General features: G+C 34.1%; 1 protein-coding gene across 1 annotated transcript in view; it reads right to left on the bottom strand.

Moving 5' to 3' along the window:
- CNGB3 (cyclic nucleotide gated channel subunit beta 3) overlaps window positions 1-1,180 on the bottom strand; it is a 138,707-nt gene extending 137,527 nt beyond the window's left edge. Inside the window, exon 1 of the mRNA XM_032869242.1 lies at window positions 1,070-1,180. Within this exon, the coding sequence (XP_032725133.1) occupies window positions 1,070-1,180 (111 nt within the window). The remainder of the gene's footprint in view (window positions 1-1,069) is intronic.
- Window positions 1,181-23,750: the final 22,570 nt, after the last annotated feature.

Genomic DNA, 23,750 nt, shown 5'->3' with positions numbered 1-23,750 from the left:
AGTAATATTCACTCATTATGGGGCTTGAACCCACAACCCTGTGATCAAGAGTCACATGCTCCACAGAATGAGCCACCACGTGCCCCTTCCAGTACTTTATCATCACCCTATTGGTGAAATGTTTAAGAGTCAATTTTAGACATGATAATTGATCCCTAAATGCTTCAGTATGTGTCTCTAGAAAATAGAGACCTTTTCCTATATAATACAATGCTATTATCATATGATGCTATACTATTATCATATGAACACTAGTCACTCGCATTCCACTAGAGAGAACTCACAATAGGGCCACACTTACTTGAAAGGGAGGCTGCTAATTTCTAGTATGCACTTTAGATATATTCTCTCTAGTTTATAAAACAGGCTATGAAGCAGGTATTATCATCATTTCACAGATGAATAGACCTAGAACTTATGAAAAAAACTTATCTAGAGCCGGGTTCCTCCACTTTGGTAGTACTGAAATTTTGAACTGGATAATTCTATATTGTGAAGGGCTGCCCTGTACATTCTAGGATGTCTAGCAGCATTTCTGGTCTTTACTGACTACATGCAAGTAACATCTCTACCCCTGAGCTGTGATGATCAAAAGTAACTCCATACGTTGCCAATTGTCCTGAATGGCAAAACTATTTCCTTTTCAGGAACTCCGAGTCTAAAGCAATTATTGTTAAATTGTAATTTACCACAGCCAGGATGTTTAACATTCTTTGTTGAAACTAATTCATATAGCCCACTTGATATTTGAGAAATTATTTCTTTTTGAATTATGCAGAAGAGTAAATCAGCAATGAGAAGTTTTTCTTGGCTTTTCCAACTCCTACTGTAATCTTCTAAAAATCTATCAACCTGTTTTAAAGCAAATACATTAAAAAAAAAGCAAATATATATAGTATGTATAAAACAATGTAGATAAACTTCCAAAGACAAACAGCATGACCCAAATGGTGGCAGGTGAAACAGCAATCTTATATACCACAGCATATATTAAAACACTGGACAAAAATCAATCACTAGACAAAAAATGATGATAATCAAGACTGATTTAGGAATGTAAGTAGCATACCTGTCTTGTGGATTGCTGAAGCTGATTGCTTGGATCAGGACCTTGTTTATTCTCATCGTTCCCTTCTCTAGGCTTCACCTTGTTGGATTTTATTGTTAACGATTTAAACATTTTCTCTGAGGTGGTTCTGAAAACTTCCGTTTTTATGACTCTGTCTCAGGGTAGAGCAACGTACTTTGTTTTTCTTTTCATTAGTAGACAAGCCAATTAGTTGTTTAATCAGGATTTTGTTCTCGTTAATTCCTAGAGGCAACTCTGTAGCCAGTCAGGGCTTTGGCTTAAAAGCAGCAAATTACTTCTGCTTGGGTGATTTGAATTCTGTTTATGAACTTTAAAGAGAAAAAAGAGAATAGTTTACAAGTGGAGGATTAAACGAAACTTCATTGTTGATTTGAAGTGTTTAAATGTGATCACACTGCCCACTGGTTTGTTTATTTATTTTTCTTTTCTAATTACCCACCTACCCATCTCCATCTATCTAATTTAATCAAAGTAACATGTAAATGATTAAAAAATAATAAGTGTGTAAGGGCTTATAAGGAACAACAGTTCATTCCCCCCAAAGTTCCCATCTCTAGTTCTACATCAGGAGATAACATTTTTTTTTTCCTTTTTCTGTCCTTCTTGGGTTTTTTTATAAGTATTTTATTAATTGATCAGATTAATGAAACTCTTAGAAATTATAATGGAAAGTCATAAAATGAAGCTTTGCATTCCCATTAGCCTAAATGTTCATCTCAGATTCATAATGATGATTATATTAGAATTAATCAAAGAGTATGTTAGTTTGCTGGGGCTGCCAAAGCAAATTACCACAGACTGGATGACTTAAACAACAGAAATTTATTTGTCACAATTTTGGAAGAATTATTAATGTCCTAGATCAAAGTGTCAGAAAGATTGGTTTCTTCCAAGGGTCATGAGGGAAGGAAGTATTCTAGGTCTCTTTGGCTTATAGATAGCTATCTATCTGTGTCTTCACTTTGTCTTTCCCCTGATAATGTTTGTGTCCCCAGTTCCTTCTTCTTATAAGGATGCCAGTCATATCACATAAGGTGATGCCAGATCACCTTAGTGAACTCATTATAACTATTATATATTATAATTCATTATAACTCATTATAACTTAATTACTTCTTTAAAGACCCCAACTCAGATGTAGTCGTATTTTGAGGTCCTGGGGATTAGGACTTCAATATGCATTTTTGAGAAAATATAATTCAGCCTGTAATAGAGACAGTAAATTTGATAAAAACAGTTTAGAGCATATGTATTTTGTTGCTTAGAAGCAATTTGTTCTAAAACTTCCTAGAAATTCACAATTTTCTTACGAATCACTGGATTATCGTAAAAGCTACATATGTGATTCCTAGTTTTATAAGCCTACCTAATTCCACTGGATCATTAATTTCATAAATTGTAAAAAGAATATATATATCTTAACACACCACAGATTTTTTTTCTGAACCAATAAAGTTAAACTTTTTGAAGGTGGAGACTTATTTTATTCCCATGTTTTATTCTATCTTTATATAGAAAAGAAACTCAAGTCTCTACTGAATAGAATTTTTTAAATTTTTTTTATTTTTAAATTTTTATTTAAATTCTAGTTAGTTAACATACAGTGTACTATTAGTTACAGGTACACGATATAGTGATTCAACACCCATACAACACCAGTGCTCATCATAACAACTGCAGTTCTTAATCCCCATCATCTATTTAATGCAACACTCCACCAACCTACCCCCGGAAACCATCAGTTTGTTCTCGATACTTAGGAGTTTGTTTCTTGGTTTGCTTCTGTCTCTCTTTTTTTGTCCTTTGTTCATTTGTTTTGTTTCTTAAATTCCGCATAGGAGTGAAATTATATGGTATTTGTCTTTCTCCGACTGACTTATTTTGCTTAGCATAATATTCTTGCTCCACCCGTCATTGTAAACAACAAGATTTCATTCTTTTTTATGGCCAAGTAATATAATATTACGTTTTATGTGTGTGTGTGTGTGTGTGTGTGTGTGTGTATGTGTATGCCACATCTTCTTCTTTTTTTTTTTTAACATATTATGTATTATTTGTTTCAGGGGTACAGGTCTGTGAATCATCAGTCTTACACAATTCACAGCATTCACCATAGCACATACCCTCCCCAATGCCTTTAAGTATACCACATCTTCTTTATCCATTCATCAGTCATTGCAGTCATTAGGACAACCGTGCTGTTTCCATTGTTTGGCTATTGTAGATAATGTTGCTATAAACATCAGGGTGAATGTATAACTTTAAATAAGAGTTTTTATGATCTTTGGGTAAATACCCAGTAGTGCAATTGCTAGATCAGAGGGTAGTCCTATTTTTAACTTTTCGAGGAACCTCCATACTGTCTTTTAGAGTGGCTGTACCACTTTACATTCCCACCAACAGTGCAAGACAGTTCCCTTTTTTCTGCGTCCTCACCAATACCTGTCTCTTCTCGTGTTGTCGATTTTAGCCATTCTGACAGGGGTTAATTGACATCTCATTGCAGTTTTGACTTGCATTTCCTTGATGATGAGTGATATTGATTGAGCATCTTTTCATGTGTCTGTTGGCCATCTGGATGTCTTCTTTAGAAAAATGTCTAGTCACGTCTTCTGCCCATTTTTAAACTGGGTTGTTTGTTTTTATGGGTGCTAAGTTTTATAAGTTCTCTATGTATTTCAGAAATTAAGTCTTTATCAGATAATGTCATTTGCAGTATCTTCTCCCATTTCATAGGTTGCCTTTCAGTTTTGTTGATTGTTTCCTTCACTGTGCAGAAGCTTTTTATTTTGATGTAGTCCCAACTATTTATTTTTACTTTTATCTCTGTCATCTCAGGAGACATATCTAGACAAATGTCGATATGGCCAATGTCAAAGAAGATATTGTCTGTGTTCTCTTCTAGAATTTATGTTTCAGGTCTCACATTTAGGTCTTTAACCCACTTTGAATTTATTTTTGTTTATGGTGTAAGAAAGTGATCTGGTTTCATTGTTCTGCATGTTGCTCTCCTCTTTTCCCAACACCATTTGTTCAAGAGACATTCATTTTCCCATTGGATATTCTTTCTTGCTTTGTGGAAGATTAATTGTCCAAATAGTTGCGGGTCCATTTCTGAATTTTCTGTTCTGTTCTATTGATTATGTGTATATTTTTGTCCCAGTATCATACTGTTTTGATTACTGCAGCTTTTTAGTATAACTTAAGTCTAGAGTTGTGATGTCTCCAGCTTCAGTTTTCTTTTTCAAGGTTGAGATGTCTATTAGGGGTCTTTTATGCTTCCATACAAATTTTAGGATTGTTTGTTCTAGCTCTGTGCAAATGCTGTTGGTATTTTGATAAGGATTGCATTAAATGTGTAGAGTGCTTTGGGTACAATAATTTTAATTATCTTCTTGATGAACAACATTTGGGTTGTTTCCAGTTTTGAGCTAATTATGAATAAAGCTGCTCTAAACATTACCATACAAGTCTTTATGTGGACATAAGCATTCATTTCTCTTGGGTCTGTTTATAGGAGTAGAAATGTTGAGCCACAGTGTAGATATGTATTTAGCTACATTAGAAACTGACAGTTTTCTAAAGTTGGTGTGACATTTATACTCCCTTCAGTAATGTATGAGTGTCCATTTTTCCATAGCAATTCTGGTGCATAGGCAGTGGTATTTCATTGTGGTCTCGATATGCATTTATAGAATAAGTTACTGGTCCTCTATAATAAATATTAAGAGAGTCTTGGTGAAAATAATGTTAAAATAACTATCCTGATTTATTATAACAAGGGTTAACAATATTATCAACTAAGTGTTTGTGTGTGTGTGTGTGTGTGTGTGTGTGTGTATACATAATGTAATCTATTTTTGGCACTCCTGATATAAGGTGCTCAGTTTGTGCTAATATAAATTTTTAACCTATTATTTATAATTATCATTAGAAGTTCCATTGTAGGGGCACCTGGGTGACTCACTCAGTCTATTGAATGTCGGACTCTTGGTTTTGGCTCAGGTCATGCTATCAGGGTCTTGAGATCAAGCTCAGTGTCAGGCTCTGGGCTCAGTGAGGGGTCTGCTTAAGGATTCTCTCTCTCTGCCCCTCCACCCACTCTCTCTTAAATAAATAAATAAATGTTTCTATTGTCAAGCATTTTCAAAGTTTTAGATCACTATCATAAACATATCATTTAATTAAATATCAAAAGATTTTTATGGAAGGGGATACTAAAAAAGAGTCATGCTTATCTCCTTTTTACACATAAACTGTGAGTTGCTCAAATCCATACAGTTTTAAGTGCTGGACTTTAATCTTCAATTCCCATTCTCTAATTTCAAATATTTTATTTTCCCTCATAAGTCAACTGTGTCTCTTTCTAATGAGTCAAGTTGCTATTTCAACTTAATTCAAATAATAAATATATTAAATATCAAAATGTTAAGAAAATGTGAGCTCATTGTTATAGATTTCCATAATAATACAAATAATTTTCTTTCTGGGACACCACCTAGGGACTGAGGATTGGACTAGTTCAAATTAATAAATTAGTTACAGTTGTTCTGTGAAATCAGGAATGGGCATAACAAAATTTTACACAAGTGAAATTACATAGCTAGCAGTACACTACAGAAATAGAGTGATGTAGAGAATTTAGAAAGTATGTTATGAATTAAATGTTATGAATTCAGAAGTATATTATGAATTAAATGCAGTAATTTAACTCAGGTAATATACATCCCACAAGAAGATTCATTTAATAATTTATCTTACAGATTTACTGGTAATGATCAAAATTTTCCATATTTGTCTGAATATGTAGAGACAGTTTGCAACCACTTTTTAAAACTACATAGTTTTTTTTTTATTAACATATAATGTATTATTTGCCCCAGGGGTATAGATCTGTGAATCAACAGGCTTACACATTTCACAGAATTCACCATAGCACATACCCTCCCCAACGAAAACTACATACAGTTTTAAATATTGGCTATTTTCAATGAATATTCAAATAAAATGGAGTTAAATTTAAAATACATTTACAAATCTTAGGTATAATTAAGTAATTAATTAAGGTGGTTTTTAACCCTTCCCCATTAATACATTTATTTATTTAACAGACATATTGGATGTCTACGTATTACAAAACATTGCCAGGACTTACAATGGATGAATTATATTCCCTGCATCTAGATACTTAATACTATGTATTTGCATGCCCGTATTCTCCACTAAGCTGTGAGACAGGAAGTCTCAATTTCTACATCTCCAGTGCTCATTAGATAAGTTCACAAAGCACTATATATAGCTTTGACATCAGAGTCACAGCTTTGCAGTTTTTTAACTATGCAACTTTGGGCAAATTGCTTGACTTCTTTAAGATTCAGGGTTTTTTATCTGAATATTGGGGCCAATAATGAAACCTGTCTGATAAGGAATTATGAGCAGTAAGTGAAATAATATTCATAATGTTACTGGCTTTCAATGTCTCTGATTATTAAGTTTATTGAATCATCTAATGACTGAATAAATGAATATATGAATCAACAAATAGATGAACATAAGCATAAATATGTAGCAATATCCAATAAATGACATATAAGTGACAAATAATATTTGGAAAATTCTTGACCTCCAAACTCAAGTGTAAGCATATGAGAGTCAGTGTAGAATTTAGACTTGTGCTAGCTGAGAGATTTGATTAAACTTTTCAAAAATATTAATTTGACAAGGATGTAAAAAATAGACAATGTCATCCCATGGAAAGATAGGCTGGTACTTTTCTAAACTGTCAAGGTTATGAAATACAGGAAAAGATGGACTCATTCCAGATTGAAAGACACTGAAGAGTCATGACAGTTAAATGCAACACATGATCCTGTATTGGATTCTGGATCAGAAATGGAAAAGGGACATGGTTGAGAAAATTTAAATAGAGTGTGTTATATCAATGTTGAATCCCTGATTTTGGAGGTTTGAATGGCAGTCATATATGAGAGTGCCCATGTTTGGGAAACACAGATTGGAATACTTCAGAGTGATGGAGCATCATGTTTGCAGTTTGCTCTCAAGTGGTTCAGGAAATGACTAGTGACAATTAGCATATATATAGAGAGTGAGACAGATAGGGAGCAAATGTGGTAAAACGTAAAATGTGATCCTATTGGGGAATCTTAATGAAGCAGATACTGATTTCTCTGCAGTGTTTTTGTACGTTTTCTATAAATCTTATATTATTTAAAAATAAGTGACTTAAAATTTTCCAACATGTGCATTAGGATGTTCAACATCGGAGATATTTAAAAATCAATATCAGAACTTAAATTCAATGAAACTAGTGACTTGATATTACAGAAAAATATGGAAAACACTGCTCAAAACAACTGTTCTGCAGGACTCCTCAATGTCTTTTGGGGGTGGATTTCTGCCTCCCCCAACACATGTGAGGTAGGCATCTGAACTCCAAATGCGTTGCTTGCAGCTTCTTCTAGACAACCCAGAAGTTATTACAACAGTAAAGCCTTCTCTAAGTGTTTAGATATGGTGGTGAAATGAGATTGAAGAAGGAAGAATAAGGAGCAGAAGTTGTAAAGAAAGAATCTAAGAAATAAGGAACTAGTTTATATAATAAGTATAAGGGAGGAAATAAAGGAATGCTAGTGCCTTCAGCAAAACAGCAAGTCAGAGGAGCTTTGAGATTGGTGGTAAAGAAGATAAATTTATTTTTAAGTAGGTTGATCATAAAGTGATTACAAGATAGTCCAAATTAAATATCCAGCAGATTGTAGGAACCTTGAGGCTAAAACCCAAGGGTGAGATAGATTCTGGCTTCTAAATAAAGAACTAATAATCATTCTCAGATTTTCATTTACTATGTTTTACATTTCCTGTCTCAACCTAAGAGACCAACAAAGTTTTCACCATTGGTAAATTTGAGCGTTGAAAAGTAATAACATTCTCATGTTGGGTCGATGATTAATGTATTTCCCTCATATACATGGGCTTTTATTGTTGAGATAACCAACAATTATTATTGATAAACCCAAAATCACTTTCATTGTTGGATGTATTTTTAAATTAGAACTAAGAGCAATCTATAATAGCTCAGAAATTTCTAAAATATTACGTGCAGATCATTGATAAATTTAGAATATAGAAAAAAAATCCAGTTAAAAGTGGCTTAGCTAGAAAGCTAAATGTATATAGACAAGCTTCTTTATAAATCGTACTGTTAATCTCCTTACATAACAGTAGATCATGAGTTTAATTAACTGAAGTGCTTTCAGTTAGCTCACTAGGTGATAAAAAATAAATAAATAAACAATGATAGTCCATAATTGGAAACAAATACTGAAGCAGGATAATCAACTTTTCAAAATAATATAAAAGAATGAGGAAACTTCACATAGTTACACTGTACATATTCACATAACAAATCCATCACGACCTGATTACTGTTTATAAAATACTAACATAAGAATTTTTTTTCAAACATTTATTCTATTAGTAACAGTTTAAACCAATATAGCATTCATTAGTCACAGATGCCACTAGTTATTAGCAATTTCCTGAAGGCATTTTTACCCTTAATATCTGTTACATTCGCTGCTCATGCATTTTAATTATAAATTAAAAGGAATTCAAATATTATAATCAGAGAAACAGAGAACATTTCTAAATGAAACACTATATTTAAAATTATTTTAGTTTTAGAAATTCTTCATATTAGCTGAGTTGCATTACATCTAGTCACATTATACCTGCAGGTGACTGAAAAAAAATCTAAATACTCTAAATTTGTCATCACATAAAATCACACTGGCAAATATTTCTAGAGTGTTATACATATTGTATGATGGAAAATTTCCTCTAAGTATACGTTGCTATAAATCCACTTTGTAAGATCATTAAATATTTAATGTCCTCAACTCAAGAAAAATGAATATTTGGAAGTTTCTTTGGATTTTTTTTTGAACTTAGTGTTTTGCTAACCCTACAAAAATGAAAAGAACAGAAAATCAGTGTACTTGGTCCCTTTTGGAAATGATATGTACTATGACATATTTACTATAAAGAAAGTTATGTATATATTTCATGTTTATTGTTAATATTAAAAAAAGAGCTCAACAAATCTTTGTTACATGGCTACTAAGGTACTATGTTGGCCACATTAAATATCATTTACTATAATACCTCGATTAACTGGATGTCTTTTGTGTATGGAATGTGCTATCTTTCCACATCTACTTAGTGAATTCCTCCTTCTTCAAACCTATCATGAACATTAACTCTTCTGTGGAGTTTTACTCTCATTTACTGTCTGCTCACACTCAAGCAGACTTGGCTACCTGCACTTTGGTACTAATATAACATTACTCACTTCCATCACAGAAGTTGAATTGTGGTTGTGGGTTTTTTTTTTAAGATTATTTATTTATTTATTCATTTGTGAGAGAGAGAGAGAGAGAGAGAGAGTGCACAAATGGGGGTGGGGGAAAAGGGAGAGAGAGAGAGAGAAGCAGACTCCCTGTTGGGTGTGGAGCCTGATGCAGGGCTCCATCCCAGGAACCTGAGATCATGACCTGAGACAAAATCAGATGCTAAACCAACTGAGCCATCCAGGCACCCCAAGTTGTGATTGTTTATACATCTTCTCTCTGAAGAATGTGAATGTATCCAAGGTAGGCACCATTTATTAGTCATCTCTAACATACCCCACAACAGCAAGAAAAGCACCCGAAATACTGTAAAAACTCAAATGTTAACCACTCCATAACATTTATACGCTTTAGTAAGCAGAGTATTTTAAATTTTAGTGCTCTCCAAAAACACTTGTTTTATTCAATTAATTAACAAATATTTGTTGAGTACTTAACTTACATAAGATAGTTCTTATATGTCATATATTCAGTCGTTCATTTAATTGTCCCTAAATCCTTAAGAGTTTGTTACTCTAGCTTCTGTTTTACAGATAACTAAAACTGGGTTCACATGTCCAATGCTTTTTCCTCTAAAGCCTTATAGTTGAAAAAATGCTCTTAATTTATTTACCTTCCTGCCTTACAGAGTTGAAAACAATGTGCTCAATTCAGTGTATTCTTCAGAAATTAGCCAGTGTTCAGGTTTATTATCAGTTTATTCTCTTCTCCCAAAATAGAACTCCCCCTACAAAAGCTGGAGGCGTGGAAACAGCTTCTGGTTGTTTGAAGTTACTGCTTGAGATTATCTACTATAAACCAGTTGTTCTCTTTATAACTTCGCAGTTTGTCTTATTGAAATAATGCAATATTCAGATTTTTTAAATTTAATTCAGAGGAACCTCAAAGAATTATTTAAATGTTACTTTCTTTAGGAGATGTAGGAAAAAGTATAACCTTTAGTTTGTTTCCAATAGTCTGCCAGATAAAAAGAGGGTTCCAACCCATGCTCCCTCCCAGAAGCAAAGGCTGTGATTCGAGAACTTTCCTAGAAAGTCCTCCCCATCCAAAATCACTTAATGGCAATGTCTGAAATCCCACCACTGAAGCTCCTTCAAAGGAACTTAACATGTCTTCAACTTTGTTCCTATTAATTGGAAAATTTATTATGAATCCTCCAGCAGTTATTTGAATAATTTCATAGGAATGATGTAAAAATATGTTCAAGCCTGAAACTAGATATAAACTAGCTTACAACTTTCATGTAACTATGAAACTAAAATTCATTTATAAACTTAATGTAAAACTTAAAAATCAGTAAGATTAAAGCAAACAACATTAGTCTATGTGACTCCCAGCCCAAATGAAGTCTTGTATACAATCACTACTGATCAAAAAAAAAAAAAAAAAAAAGAGCCCATAACATCTCTATTCCTTCAGGCAGATTTTCTCCACTTCTTACATTTAGCCTCTACCACAGAGAAACTCTTTACTCTTTTTTCCCCTTCTTTTTGTAGAGAAAGAGTGAGTGTGCATGCAAGTGCAGGCAGGGGGGCCATGCAGAGGGGGAAGAGGGAAATAAAGAATCCCAAATAGGATCCACACTCAGTGCAGAGCTTCCCCCTCTCCATATTCATTCAGTCATGGAGTAACTAGAATATGCACAAGGGATATTAAGGTAGCCAGAGTATAACCTCTGCCTGAACGAGCTTCTTACACTCGCAAAGGAAAAACAGATCTAAAATGTTTGTAAAATGAGAAATAGTAATGTAGAGATGTGTGTATGATCCAAAGCACAATAGGGGCAACAAACAAGGGAGAAGATATTTGCAAATAATATATCTCATAAAGGGTTAGTGTCCAAAATATATAAAGAACTTATACAACTCAACACCAAAAACTACAAATAACCCAATTTAAAAATAGGCAGAAGAAATGAACAGATATTTCTCCAAAGAAGACACACAGATGGCCAACAGGCACAAGAAAACATACTCAACATCACTATAAATACACCTTCTAAAACAAGGAAAAGAGACAGGAGAAGGAGATACTCAGCTTGAGCTAGATAGACAAGAAGTGGAACAGCATTTCAGGCAGGATAATCATGCATATGAGCAAAGATGGTAATGGTGTAAGAAAAAGCAGAGTAATTTAAGTTACCATAAATAATTTATTATGGCAAAAGCTGAGATTGGGAAGAAGTAGGGGTTGCAGGTGAAACTCGAGATGTAGACAAGAGTCGATCATAAAGAGCCTGGAATGTCGTGGTTAGGAGTTTAGATTTTAAGCCATTGGGCAGAAGGAGTTGCTGAGGGCTTTCAGTTAGACTTATGATCAGATTTACATTGAAGAATGATTGCTTTTACATGGTAGAGTTTAACATATACTCTTGCAGCAATGTGGCAACTTTGTACAAAAAATTTGGAGTGCTCTCAATGAAATTCCAGCAGCCACTTCACCTAGAGTATGCAACACTCTTCTTTCCCTTGTCTTCTTGTTGGCTGAAGAGATCCTCTACAGAACAACACGAAATCACAGAATTTAGAGTTAGAAGGAAACTTAACTTTTTTTTTGCCCAATCCTATCATTTCCATGGTAAGGCAAGAGATCTATTCAGTGGAAAAGAAAGAGCCAAAAATTCATTTCTCTCATTCCAGAATTCTTTCCAGTTGTCCATTTTCTGAACTTTGAGACCCCAGTTCTAGACAAAGTGAAAGTATTCATCTGTAATTTTAATGCCTGTGTTAATACCATTCTATTGACAAAAGGTAAGTTGTTGGAGGTACTTAAAATAACTTGGAAAGGTTCTTGAATTAATATCTGTAACACTCTTCTTTTGCCCTAAGTGTTAAATTGTCAAAGCCAACTTCCCAGAATCATAAAGTTTACCTAATACCAAACTTCACTAATTATTCAATGGATACTGGCCACCATCAGATATAGCCAAAATAGCTTTTTTTGAAAAACTCAAAACCAACAACACAGTATCCCAAATTGCTTGTTTTCTCTTGCAGTAGGTACATTTTGATTTTGGATATATAAGGAGTTTTTGACTATTGTATTCAAAAGCATTTCTCACAAAAGTTAGATGGTTTGATGTGAGGACATTTCCATTTTATACTCCCTTACAAAGCTTACATCCTCCCCCTCCCCCAATCACCAACCAGCCATGCCACATAAATCTATAAATTCCAGGTTTATTCGTAATAAGCAATCTAGAGAGACCAAAACTGCCCTACTAAACACATTTCATATATAGGAACTCTCTGGTATCTTTCCACTAGTTAATACTATGAGTAGGTATACAAGGAAGTCTGATGAGGCCACTTCTCAGGTCCCAGGAAGGGAGGTGGTTAGTCACAAGCCTGCTGTCAACCCTTTAATGTTTATATCCAAAGTTCAAAAATATAATCAACTATAGGATTAGAGGATTATCTGAGAAATTCCTAAAATGATTACATATATATTTAATATTTCATTCAGAATTATTTCTGAAGCAATGGTGTGACCAAAAAGAAAACTCTGCCTTTTAAGACAAAGAACACCCATTTTTTGAACAAAAAATAAATAATTTTATATTTTCAGGATGTACAAGTCAAATCATACAGTCTATTGAGTTATTTTTTTCAAAGATTTTATTTATTTATTTGACAGAGAGAGACTGCAAGTAGGCAAAGAGGCAGGCAGAGAGAGATGAGGAAGCAAGCTCTCTGTTGAGCTGAGAGCCCAATGTGGGGCTCAATCCCAGGACCTTGGGATCATGACCTGAGCCGAATGTAGAGGCTTCACCCACTGAGCCACCCAGGTACACCTCTATCAAGTTATTTATTACAGAAGGTTTTTCTTATTCAATCAATGAATCTAAAATTAAAACTTTAATTTATTTTAAAAATCAGTAGGGGACTTGTGCATTGAAAATATGGAAAACTAAATTAAAATTCTTCTTGACAAGTACTTAAAACTTTTTCTTCCATAAACTGTAACAAATATACTTTAAAATGCATAACTGGTATCATAAGGAAACCCCCAGTTTTCAAAAATACAGAGAGAAGAGGTATTTAATGAGTTAACTCAGGCTGCCCTGGGTATAGGGGATGTGGAGGGTAGTCTTAATGCTTAAAGGCTTTGGTTTTCATTGGAAAGTGCACAAAAGAAGTGGTCCCATTAAAAACAGAATAAAACAAAGATAAGACCCCCTTAAAAGAAATGCATCCTTGGTAAACTGACAAAACCAAAAAATTCATCCAATGGCCCAGAATATTAAGAAAGTTTATCTATGCTCTCGGTAAAAAAATAAAGTTCCCTTAACAGTTCTTTTTTTAACTGAAATAAAATTGGTATATAACATTTCGTAAGTTTCAGGTGTACAAGAATGAAACCGGATCACTTTCTTAAACCATAAACAAAAATAAATTCAAAGTGGGTTAAAGACCTAAATGTGAGACCTGAAACCATAAAAATCCTAGAAGAGAGCACAGGCAATAACTTCTTTGACATTGGCCATATCAACATTTTTCTAGATATGTCTCCTGAGATGACAGAGATAAAAGTAAAAATAAATAGTTGGGACTACATCAAAATAAAAAGCTTCTGCACAGTGAAGGAAACAATCAACAAAACTGAAAGGCAACCTATGAAATGGGAGAAGATACTGCAAATGACATTATCTGATAAAGGCTTAATTTCTAAAATACATAGAGAACTTATAAAACTTAGCACCCAAAAAAACAAACAACCCAGTTTAAAAATGGGCAGAAGACGTGAATAGACATTTTTCTAAAGAAGACATCCAGATGGCCAACAGACACATGAAAAGATGCTCAGTCAATATCACTCATCATCAAGGAAATGCAAGTCAAAACTGCAATGAGATGTCAATTAACCCGTCAGAATGGCTAAAATTGACAACACGAGAAGAGACAGGTATTGGTGAGGACGCAGAAAAAAGGGAACTGTCTTGCACTGTTGGTGGGAATGTAAAGTGGTACAGCCACTCTAAAAGACAGTATGGAGGTTCCTCGAAAAGTAGGACTACTCTCTGATCTAGCAATTGCACTACTGGGTATTTACCCAAAGATCATAAAAACTCTTATTCAAAGTTATAGATGCACCCTGATGTTTATAGCAACATTATCTACAATAGCCAAACAATGGAAACAGCACGGGTGTCCTAATGGCTGCAGTGACTCATGAATGGATAAAGAAGATGTGGTAAACACACACACACACACACACACACACACACAATGTAATATTATATTACTTGGCCATAAAAAAGAATGAAATCTTGTCATTTGCAATGACATGGATGGAGCAAGAGTATTATGCTGAGCAAAATAAGTCGGTTAGAGAAAGACAAATACCATGTAATTTCACTCCTATGTGGAATTTAAGAGACAAGACAAAAGAACAAAGGGACAAAAAGAGAGAGAGAGAGAGGCAAACCAAGAAACAAACTCTTAGGTATCAAGAACAAAGTGATGGTTAACAGAGAAGAAGTGGGTTGGAGGACAGGTGAAATAGGTGATAGGAATTAAGGAGGGCACTTGTGATGAGGACCAGGTGTTGTATGGAAGTGTTGAATCACTAAATTGTACACCTGAAAGTGGAGTATACTGTATGTTAACTAAGTGGAACTTACATAAAACCTTAAAAAATAATTAATATTGAAGCAGTCAAAAGGAACAGACAACTGATACATTGAGCAATATGAATATAGGTTAAAACCATTGTATTGAGAGGAAGAAGCCAAACAAAGAATAACACAAAATTGATTTTATTTATAGGAGGTGACAAAACAGACAAAAGTAATCTATGCTAAGTGGTGGGGTGTGTTTCAGAGTATGGGGAGATGTGACTGGAAAGGAACAGGAGGGAGCTTTCTGGAATGATGGAAAAGCTCTCTGTACTCTACCTTGATCTGGGTGATGCTTATATGGTATATTTTATTTGTCAAAATTTAATGGAGTCTAAATTTAATAATTTATGTATTTTATTGTATATTAATTAAAATTCAATAAAGTACTAGAGCTATATCTATATCTACATTGAATACTTTCTACTTTGAGGCATCATTCTATGTCTGGATTAATCAAAGGCCTAGACTTGAGAGGGTCACATCCTGGTGGAGGTATGGTGTAAAAAAGTTGGAATAGATACACAATTACACCAATATTACAAGAGAGGTATGTATACTATGAAGGAATAGCACAAAGGATGGAATAATTTATTTATTTGTGTATGATGTTTTCAGAAGCTGATTTTTGAAAGTTAAGTAGAAACTTGTGGGGAGCAAGCGAGGGAGGGAGGGGCTCAGTTGCATGAAGGTGTTCAGGGGACTATTCAGGGCATGGGAAAAAGCATTGTAAATTTTAAGAGACTGAGCTGAATTTAAATGAAGCTTGGTCAATCTTAGGAATTTGTTCTTTTGCACTATAGGAAAAGAGCTTAAATCTCTGCATTAGTTATCTATGACTGCATAAAAAAATCACCTTACCAGTTAGTGCCTTAGAACCACAACCATTTAATTTATATCACAATTTTCTGGGCCATGTTGGTTGATCTCTAGGCTCTCTCATGCATCAGTTGTCAGCAGGCCCATCAGTTAACATTAGAGGTTGGCTGATTAGGATGGCTCCACTGATAGTCTAGGGGTTGGTGGGATGTTGACTTAGCTTTCTTGATTCTCTTTCATTTGGCCTGTCATTTTCTACCTTGTTTTGGCTCTTTTATATGGTGGTCTTAGCAAGAAATCAAGTCTCTATATGTAAGTTCTTTTCTGTCTTTTGCAACACTTTCTATAATATCCCATTGTGTAAGTCACATGTTCAACCCAGCTTCAATAGTTAGAAAGGTAGACTCTACCTTTTGATAGGAAGAAAATAACAGCATTTTTGTAATCTATATCAAAATTTCTATTCAAAAAGTTGCTTTATATATTCATTTTTCTAAACATAATTTTTTTTTTTTTGGCAGAAAACACATTTTAATAGGAAATCCTAGGCAAAGTAATTTGTAAACAGGTAGTTAAGTAAGAATGTCAAGTCCAGTCATGGAATTTATAACAGTTTCAAGTAGCAGAAGGAAAGGCTGGCTGGAATAAGTTTTCAGAAAAATTTTACAAACCAGAAATAAATTTATTATAGGTATATTAGGGACTGTTATCATTTTTATGTTAGTTAATGTACTTTTGATGTCATATAAGAGAATCCCAACTCAAACTAGTTTAATCACAAAGGGGAACTTAAGAGGCATAGGAATGATACATAGATCCCAGGGAGAGTGTTGTTTTGCCCTCAGCGTTCTTCAAAGGCTTTATCTTCTCTGAGTCTCATCTATATAACTTATAAGTTTTTCTTTCTTTTGCTCCTCCATCTACACAACAGAAATTGGCTGCCAACAACACCTGGAAGCCAACATGTTGCAATTTAGACTTCTAGATAGAGTGATCTCTGTTCCAGATCCAGTTTTGGGTCACTGATTGACCTAATTGTCATTGGCAGACACCTATTCTATGAGGGCAGGTAATGGTGCACAAAATGACTGTTCCTATGGCTATTGTGTGTATGGAAAAGAAGCAATTTCCACTAACTCTTGGGAGAATGTAATAGGTGGACATGTATCCAGAACATTTTATATGGCCTTATACTTTAAATATAGTTTTTAAATCCCTCCCTTTCAAATTTAGTTAAATCCTAATACAGGCAAGCTTAACAGACTAAAGTTGGTTGTCTAAAGAAAAGCCAGCCTGGGTTATTTGAGAAGTCATTCCAAAGTTGGTGACAAGCTATCAAGAAAATTTTGGGCTATAATTTAACTTAATTAATAAATTTCATCCTTTAAAGAAATGCTGAGGAATCATGAGGAAGGTCTCAAAATTTTGTCTAAAACATGCTCTACAATATGAGAAATGATAATTAGTATCTATCTTGATAATTTAAAAAAGAATTACATTTAAAATAGCAAACTATAGATCATGTTTTGTTCTAACTTAAGAGGAAAGAGGGAATAAAGAGAGGTTCCCATCTCAATCTAGGTAAAGTGCGTGTGTGTGTGTGTGTGTGTGTGTGTACACTTTGCTGAGGTTTAAACTTCTCTAATAATGTAACATGAAAATTATACAATGGTGGCAAATGCTAAGCTGTGTCCCAATCATATGGAGTTCTATCTTATTACTGTTGAATTAATATTTGAAATTTTTTTTTGTGTATAGTTAATAAGCATTTCATATTTTTAAAGTTTTAATATTATATTGGTTTTTCATTTCAGGTATAAATCAAGAGCTGGAAAACACAAATGAACCCTAAATAACAATTGCCGATATTGAGAGCTCTCCAAGTTCTCTCCCTCCCCACTTCACCCTCACCTCATCAACAGTTTGGCATCCATTCCCTCAATTATTTTTCATATATATATATGTTTTTATTTTGTAGAGGAGGGAAGAATAATAATAATAGGGATGTTAGAAACATGGAAGTTATCATTGGTCAAGCTTTGACCAATTTCTTTCTTTTTTTTTTAAGACTTTATTTATTTATTTGAGAGTGAGAGTGAGAGAGAGCATGAGTGCACACATGGGCAGAGGGTAGGGGCAGAGAGAGAGGCAGAAGCAGGAAAGGGAGCCCGATGCGATGAGGGGCTCAATCCCAGGACACTGGGATCATGACCTGAGCTGAAGGTAGACGCTTAACTTACCCAGGCACCCAGGCACCTCGCTTTGACCAGTTTCTAGGCAATTTCCACACATTAGCATTGAGAATTACAAAACAACCCAACAAGGCAGTTATTATCCTTTTTTGCCTATGAGGAAGCAGGCTAAGAGTAAATAACTTACCTAAACTCACAGTAAAGGAAGAATGGGGATTTGAATTTAAGTCTGCCTGATTCAAAATCCATGCTCTTTTCACTATAAGAGTAATAGTTACCATGTAATGAAGCCCTATTATGTTTCTGGACATTAATTAAATTAAGGATGCAGCCAGGATTTATACCCAGGGCACTTAGACTCCAACGTCCCTGTTTTATCTTCTACACTCTTATACTATATATTTTAATGACGTAGCATTCTGTTTTTCAACATATTATTTGGCATGGCATGTTCTTTAAGGAATAATTTGAATAGTTGTTTAATAGGTTTTCACTCCTGTGCTAACTCCAATAGATGGATGGGGGCTGCTCAAAGTACTTGTTTGAGAAGGATTCTGGGGCAGAGAAGTAGCATCTGTCTTATGTTTGGAAGGGAAAGGCTTGTGGCTTCAGTGCCCAGAATTTGCCATCCTTAGTATGATTATTTTAAGAAAATCAGAATCTTAACTATTAATTACAGTTCCACAGTGATCAATGGTTCCCTCCACCCCTAAATAGTTTATTAAAAAATCTCTAGTTACAAAAAAGAAAGAACCGTCTACAAGGGGGTATACATTATTTTTATCAAAAAATAAAAATTTTTAGATAAAATTCTATATATAGAGGAGCTCTTTTTATATGTACCCAAATCAAAATTATTCGATACAATTTGACCAGCAAACTTACTCACTCAGCCTGCTTTATTTCATTGTACTGTTATGCTCTACAGAAAGAGAAAATTTTAATCTGCTCTAATAATTTTCTGCCACTTAGTCTGATTTTATGCTGACAGATTATTTTAACTCTTTGTACATCTTAAACGTAGTCACTAATCTGTAGCTAAAAGAACAACTTTAATCAGTTTTCCAATTGGGTAGAATATTTGATCTTGCTTTAATACGGTATTTTGGCTTTGTGAGTATAGATGGGCCTGAGAAATAGAAGGAAGTTAGAATCAGTATGGGAGAGGGGACTTTGTATGGTGACAAGAGTAGTTACATTTATTGCAGTGAGCATTATAATTATCCAATGCTGTATAATGCTGTACACTTGAAACTAGGATAATATTGTATGTCTACTATACTTCAATTAAAAATAAAGATAAAAATATATATAGAAGGGAGACAGATCAGGTAATTGCCTTCACACAGTATGCTTCTCTGTGTCTAGAGAAGTTGTTTTAGATGCAATATAAATTTCAATAATTGCTTGAAGCCAAACAAGGAGACGGCAGGCACATTTTCATATGGCTACTTTGTGCAAAATGACTGGTGGAGACTGTTAAATAAAGTTTGAATTTGGGGGAAAGACTTTTATGGTTTTACTTTAGTAAAGTAGAAGAAAAATAGTTTGCAGAAAGAGAGTTTGGGAATGACAATGTCTAGGTTATAATCCTAGTTCAGTAAGCTTTATTCTTCAGCAAGTTACTTATATTTTCTTGGCCTCCATATTTCCTTGTCTTTAATGTAAATCACTTACATATGTGAAGTATATATATAAATGCATAAAAATTTGACACATAATTTTAAAGTAAACATCTATGAAAACCACTACCCAAATCAACATTGACAATGTTCTAAATACAACACTGCAGAACCTGGAAGACCTCACCTGTTGGGGTTAACAGTGAGCATGAAATCATTCCTACTATCGGCTTGCTAAAATGTAACACAGTGGTCCCTGGAGGTGATGGAAGGTTTCAAAGAAGGGTGTAGGCCTTTAGAATGCCTAGGTCAGCCAGACCACTGTGCCATAGGAATGCTGCAGGGAGTTACCTTCCCCAAAGCTTTCTTAGCCCAAACAGCTGCCCTGTGATCTATGAGATGTATGCATTGTCCCCTAAAGCCAAGTTTAGCAGAACTCGTAGAACAACTTGATCAGCACATAGTATCTTTTCCATAATTAGATTCTTCTACTTTCTGTAAGACCCCTTGGCACCATCATTTGCTTGAGACAGAGTAATAAAGATTTATGTTTATCCTGAAGCACAAATAAAGGTGAGAGCAAAGGGTCTTTTGTCTCTGAGCGTTGACCCCCTTGCCTTCTTTCTTCAACAGCAAACTCTGGAGTAATCTTTTATCCGTCGGTATGGAATTGCTGGCCATTCCTGGCACTCATCCATTTGTCCCTTCCAGATATCCCTCTATTCCTCCACAATCCTACCTGAAGTAACTATTTTCCTGACTTTTATCATGATCCTTTTCTATTTTTCTTTATACTTTTCCCACATTTGTATACATTTCTAAATCATAATTTTACTGTATTTGAATGTTATATAAACAAAATGATATATTCATTTGTTGAGCATAGTATTCCATACATCTGTTATGCCAAATTTGTTAATCTTGTCCAAATCTTCTATGTCTTACTCTTTAAAAAAAAAAAGCAAATATATAAAATCCCTTACCGTGATTGTTGACCTGTTTATTCACCATCATAGATCTGTTAATTTATGGTTTCTATATTTTGATCTAATATTAATTAGGTACAGACATATTACAGTTTTATCTTATTGGTGAATTAAAAAACTTTTCTTAGCATATTTATCTATGGCTGCTAATGCTTTTGCTTCAAATTATATTTTGTCCAATATTAACATTGCTACACTAGCTTTTTTTTTCTGTTTTTTACTTTGCACAGTGTATATTTTCCTTTTTTATATTTCCAACTATATGTATCATGTTTTAGATGTATCTTCTATAAACAGCATATATGGTAGTAGGATATTATTTTTTATCCAGTCTAACAATTTTTATCTGGACCATTTAGTGCTTTTGTATTTAATATAAATTATCAATACATTAGATTTAAATGTCTCATCTTACAAATGTACCAAGTGACAGCAGTCAGGTTTGCTGCTTGTCCTACTTGTTCTGTTTATTTATTTATTAATTTTTTGCCAAGGAGAAGGAGTGTGGTGGGAGCAGTCTGTTCTGGTGGTAAGGAAATTTTACTGAAGATTATTATTTAGCATTGTTGGTATATAATGAAAATAAAAAGCAGACTACAGTTTAGTCTTCCTTATTTATTACTTTTTAATTATCTAAAGACAGTGCACTCTCTAATTACCTATAAGTCGCTATTCCCATCACCCCTTCCTCCTTATTATATCCATACACCTTCTTATCTTCTTTAATAACTATTTTTTTATTACTTCTTTTTCTTCCCCCCACTAATGATTTGGATGATATCCATTTTGTTTCTATTCATTCTGTGGTTCTTCTAAAAATTCCTACATTTATCTTTAATCTCTCAAACTCTAATATATAATACCTTCACTCTTTAAGAAAATGCAAAGACTTGGGGTGCCTGGGTGGCTCAGTGGGTTAAAACCTCTGCCTTCAGCTCAGGTCATGATCCCAGGGTCCTGGGATCGAGCCCCACATCGGGCTCTTTGCTCAGCAGGCAGCCTGCTTCCTCCTCTCTCTTTGCCTGTCTTTCTGCCTACTTGTGATCTCTGTCTGTCAAATAAATAAATAAAATCTTAAAAAAAGAAAAAGAAAATGCAAAGACTTTAGAACATTTAACTTCAATTACTCTCTTCATGACATAAATATTATTGTTTGATCTCTTATCTTCTTGTTAAAACCCAGTGAAACATTAGTCTTATTATTATTTTACATAGTTGAAATTCTTTCTGATTTATATGCACAATTCATCATATTTGGCCCTTCATTTCTTTCTGCATCTTAAACCTGTCATCTGACATAATTTTCTTTTTGCCTGAAATACCTTTATTGAAGTTTCTTTCATGAGAGTTTACTGAGTCAAATTCTCTCATTTCTTATTTGAATATGTCTTCGTTTAACCTAAATTCTTGAGGAAAGTGTTTCTAGGTATATTATTTTGGCAGATTGAAAGATTAGCATCCCTCGGATTCCAATATTGCTGTTGAAAAGTCACCTCTCACTCTAAAGGTTGTCTCTTTGAAGATAATCTTTTTTCTTTGCCGTTTTAAAGATGTTCTACCTTATATTTCTTTTCTGTAGCTTTACCATGAGGTGTCTAGGTGTGTGCTTCTTTTCATTTCTTATTATGATATTTGTTGGGCATCTTGAATCTGACAGACTACCTCCCAGTGACTGCTGTCTCCTGGCATTCCTGCCCTTATATAGTCCTCTCCCACTTTTACCAGGGCTGGTTCATGTAGCCAATAGAACAGGGTAGAAGTGATCGTATGTCACTTCCAAGATTAGGTCTTGGCTCCTCTCTGTATCTCACTCTTGTTTTCTCTTGAATTATCTTCTCTGGGGAAAATGCCATATTGTGCCATATTGTAAGCAGCCCTTTTGATAGGCCCATGTGATGAGGAATTGAAACTTCCGGCCAACTGCCATGCTACTGATCTTGGAAAGAGATTCTTTAGCCCAGTCAGGCTTTCAGATGACTCCAGCCCTAGCAGATGTCTTAATTGCAACCTCATGTAAAGCACTGTGCTATAATCACCCATCTAAGTCATTTCTGAATTTCTGATCTTGTTTTTGAAAAAACAGTAAATTTTGTTATTTAAGTCACATTTCAGGATAATTTGTTATGCAGCAGTTAGATAATTAATAGTGATTTTCATCATGTCTGGAAAACTCTCAGCCATATCTTTTCTAGTATTGTTCCTATTTTGCTCTATTCTTTCTTCTGCCTCTTTTGATCTTTCTTATTAAAAAATCAAGGTTTTATTCCTTTTGTATTTTCCATTTCATTTTTTCTTGTATTGCATTCTAGATAATTTCTTCTGATTTACTGCATCTCATCAAATCAGACACCATTGATTTTTTTATTGAGATATGATTGACATATAACATATGAGATTCAGGCTGACACTATTGATTTTAAGAGAAATAAATTATGACAAAATGTTTTCTTATCCCATTGATATAAAATGCACATAATTTCCAAAGATATTGAAGTGGAAAATATTTGTTTTAAAACCAATTAAGTGTGCCATCATAAGTTTGCAAATCCCATTTTCAGCTGTCTTATCTGTTTAAACTGAACCACCAACACTGTAATTTTGTTTATTGAATTTTAATTTAAGAAGTTCAATATTGTTCTTTTTTCAAGTCTCCTAGGTCACTTTTTATATTTCTCTTTTCTCTACAGATATCCTTAAATTTGTATTTATGTTATCATATAATTAAAAGCACAGGGATTCTATTGTCTGTGTTGGAGGGTCCCCAAGACCACCCTTCAGTTCAGTGATTTCCTAGGAGGACTCTTAGGTTTTTCATCACCTACTTGTATTCATGGCTAAGATTTTCATAGTGAAAGGATACACAGCAAAACTAGCAAAGAGAAAAGATGCATGGAGGTAGTCTAGAAGAAGGTAAGTGCAAGCTTCAAGGGATCTCTCCCAGTAGAGAAACACAAGATGAGTTTAACTTCCCCAGCAATGAGTTATGAGAACATTT

Source organism: Lontra canadensis, unplaced genomic scaffold, assembly GCF_010015895.1.
Source record: "Lontra canadensis isolate GAN:19392208 unplaced genomic scaffold, GSC_riverotter_1.0 scaffold37, whole genome shotgun sequence".
NCBI lineage: Eukaryota > Metazoa > Chordata > Mammalia > Carnivora > Mustelidae > Lontra > Lontra canadensis.
The sequence above is the reverse complement of the archived record's forward strand: the minus strand, read 5'-3'. Positions and strand labels throughout refer to the sequence as shown.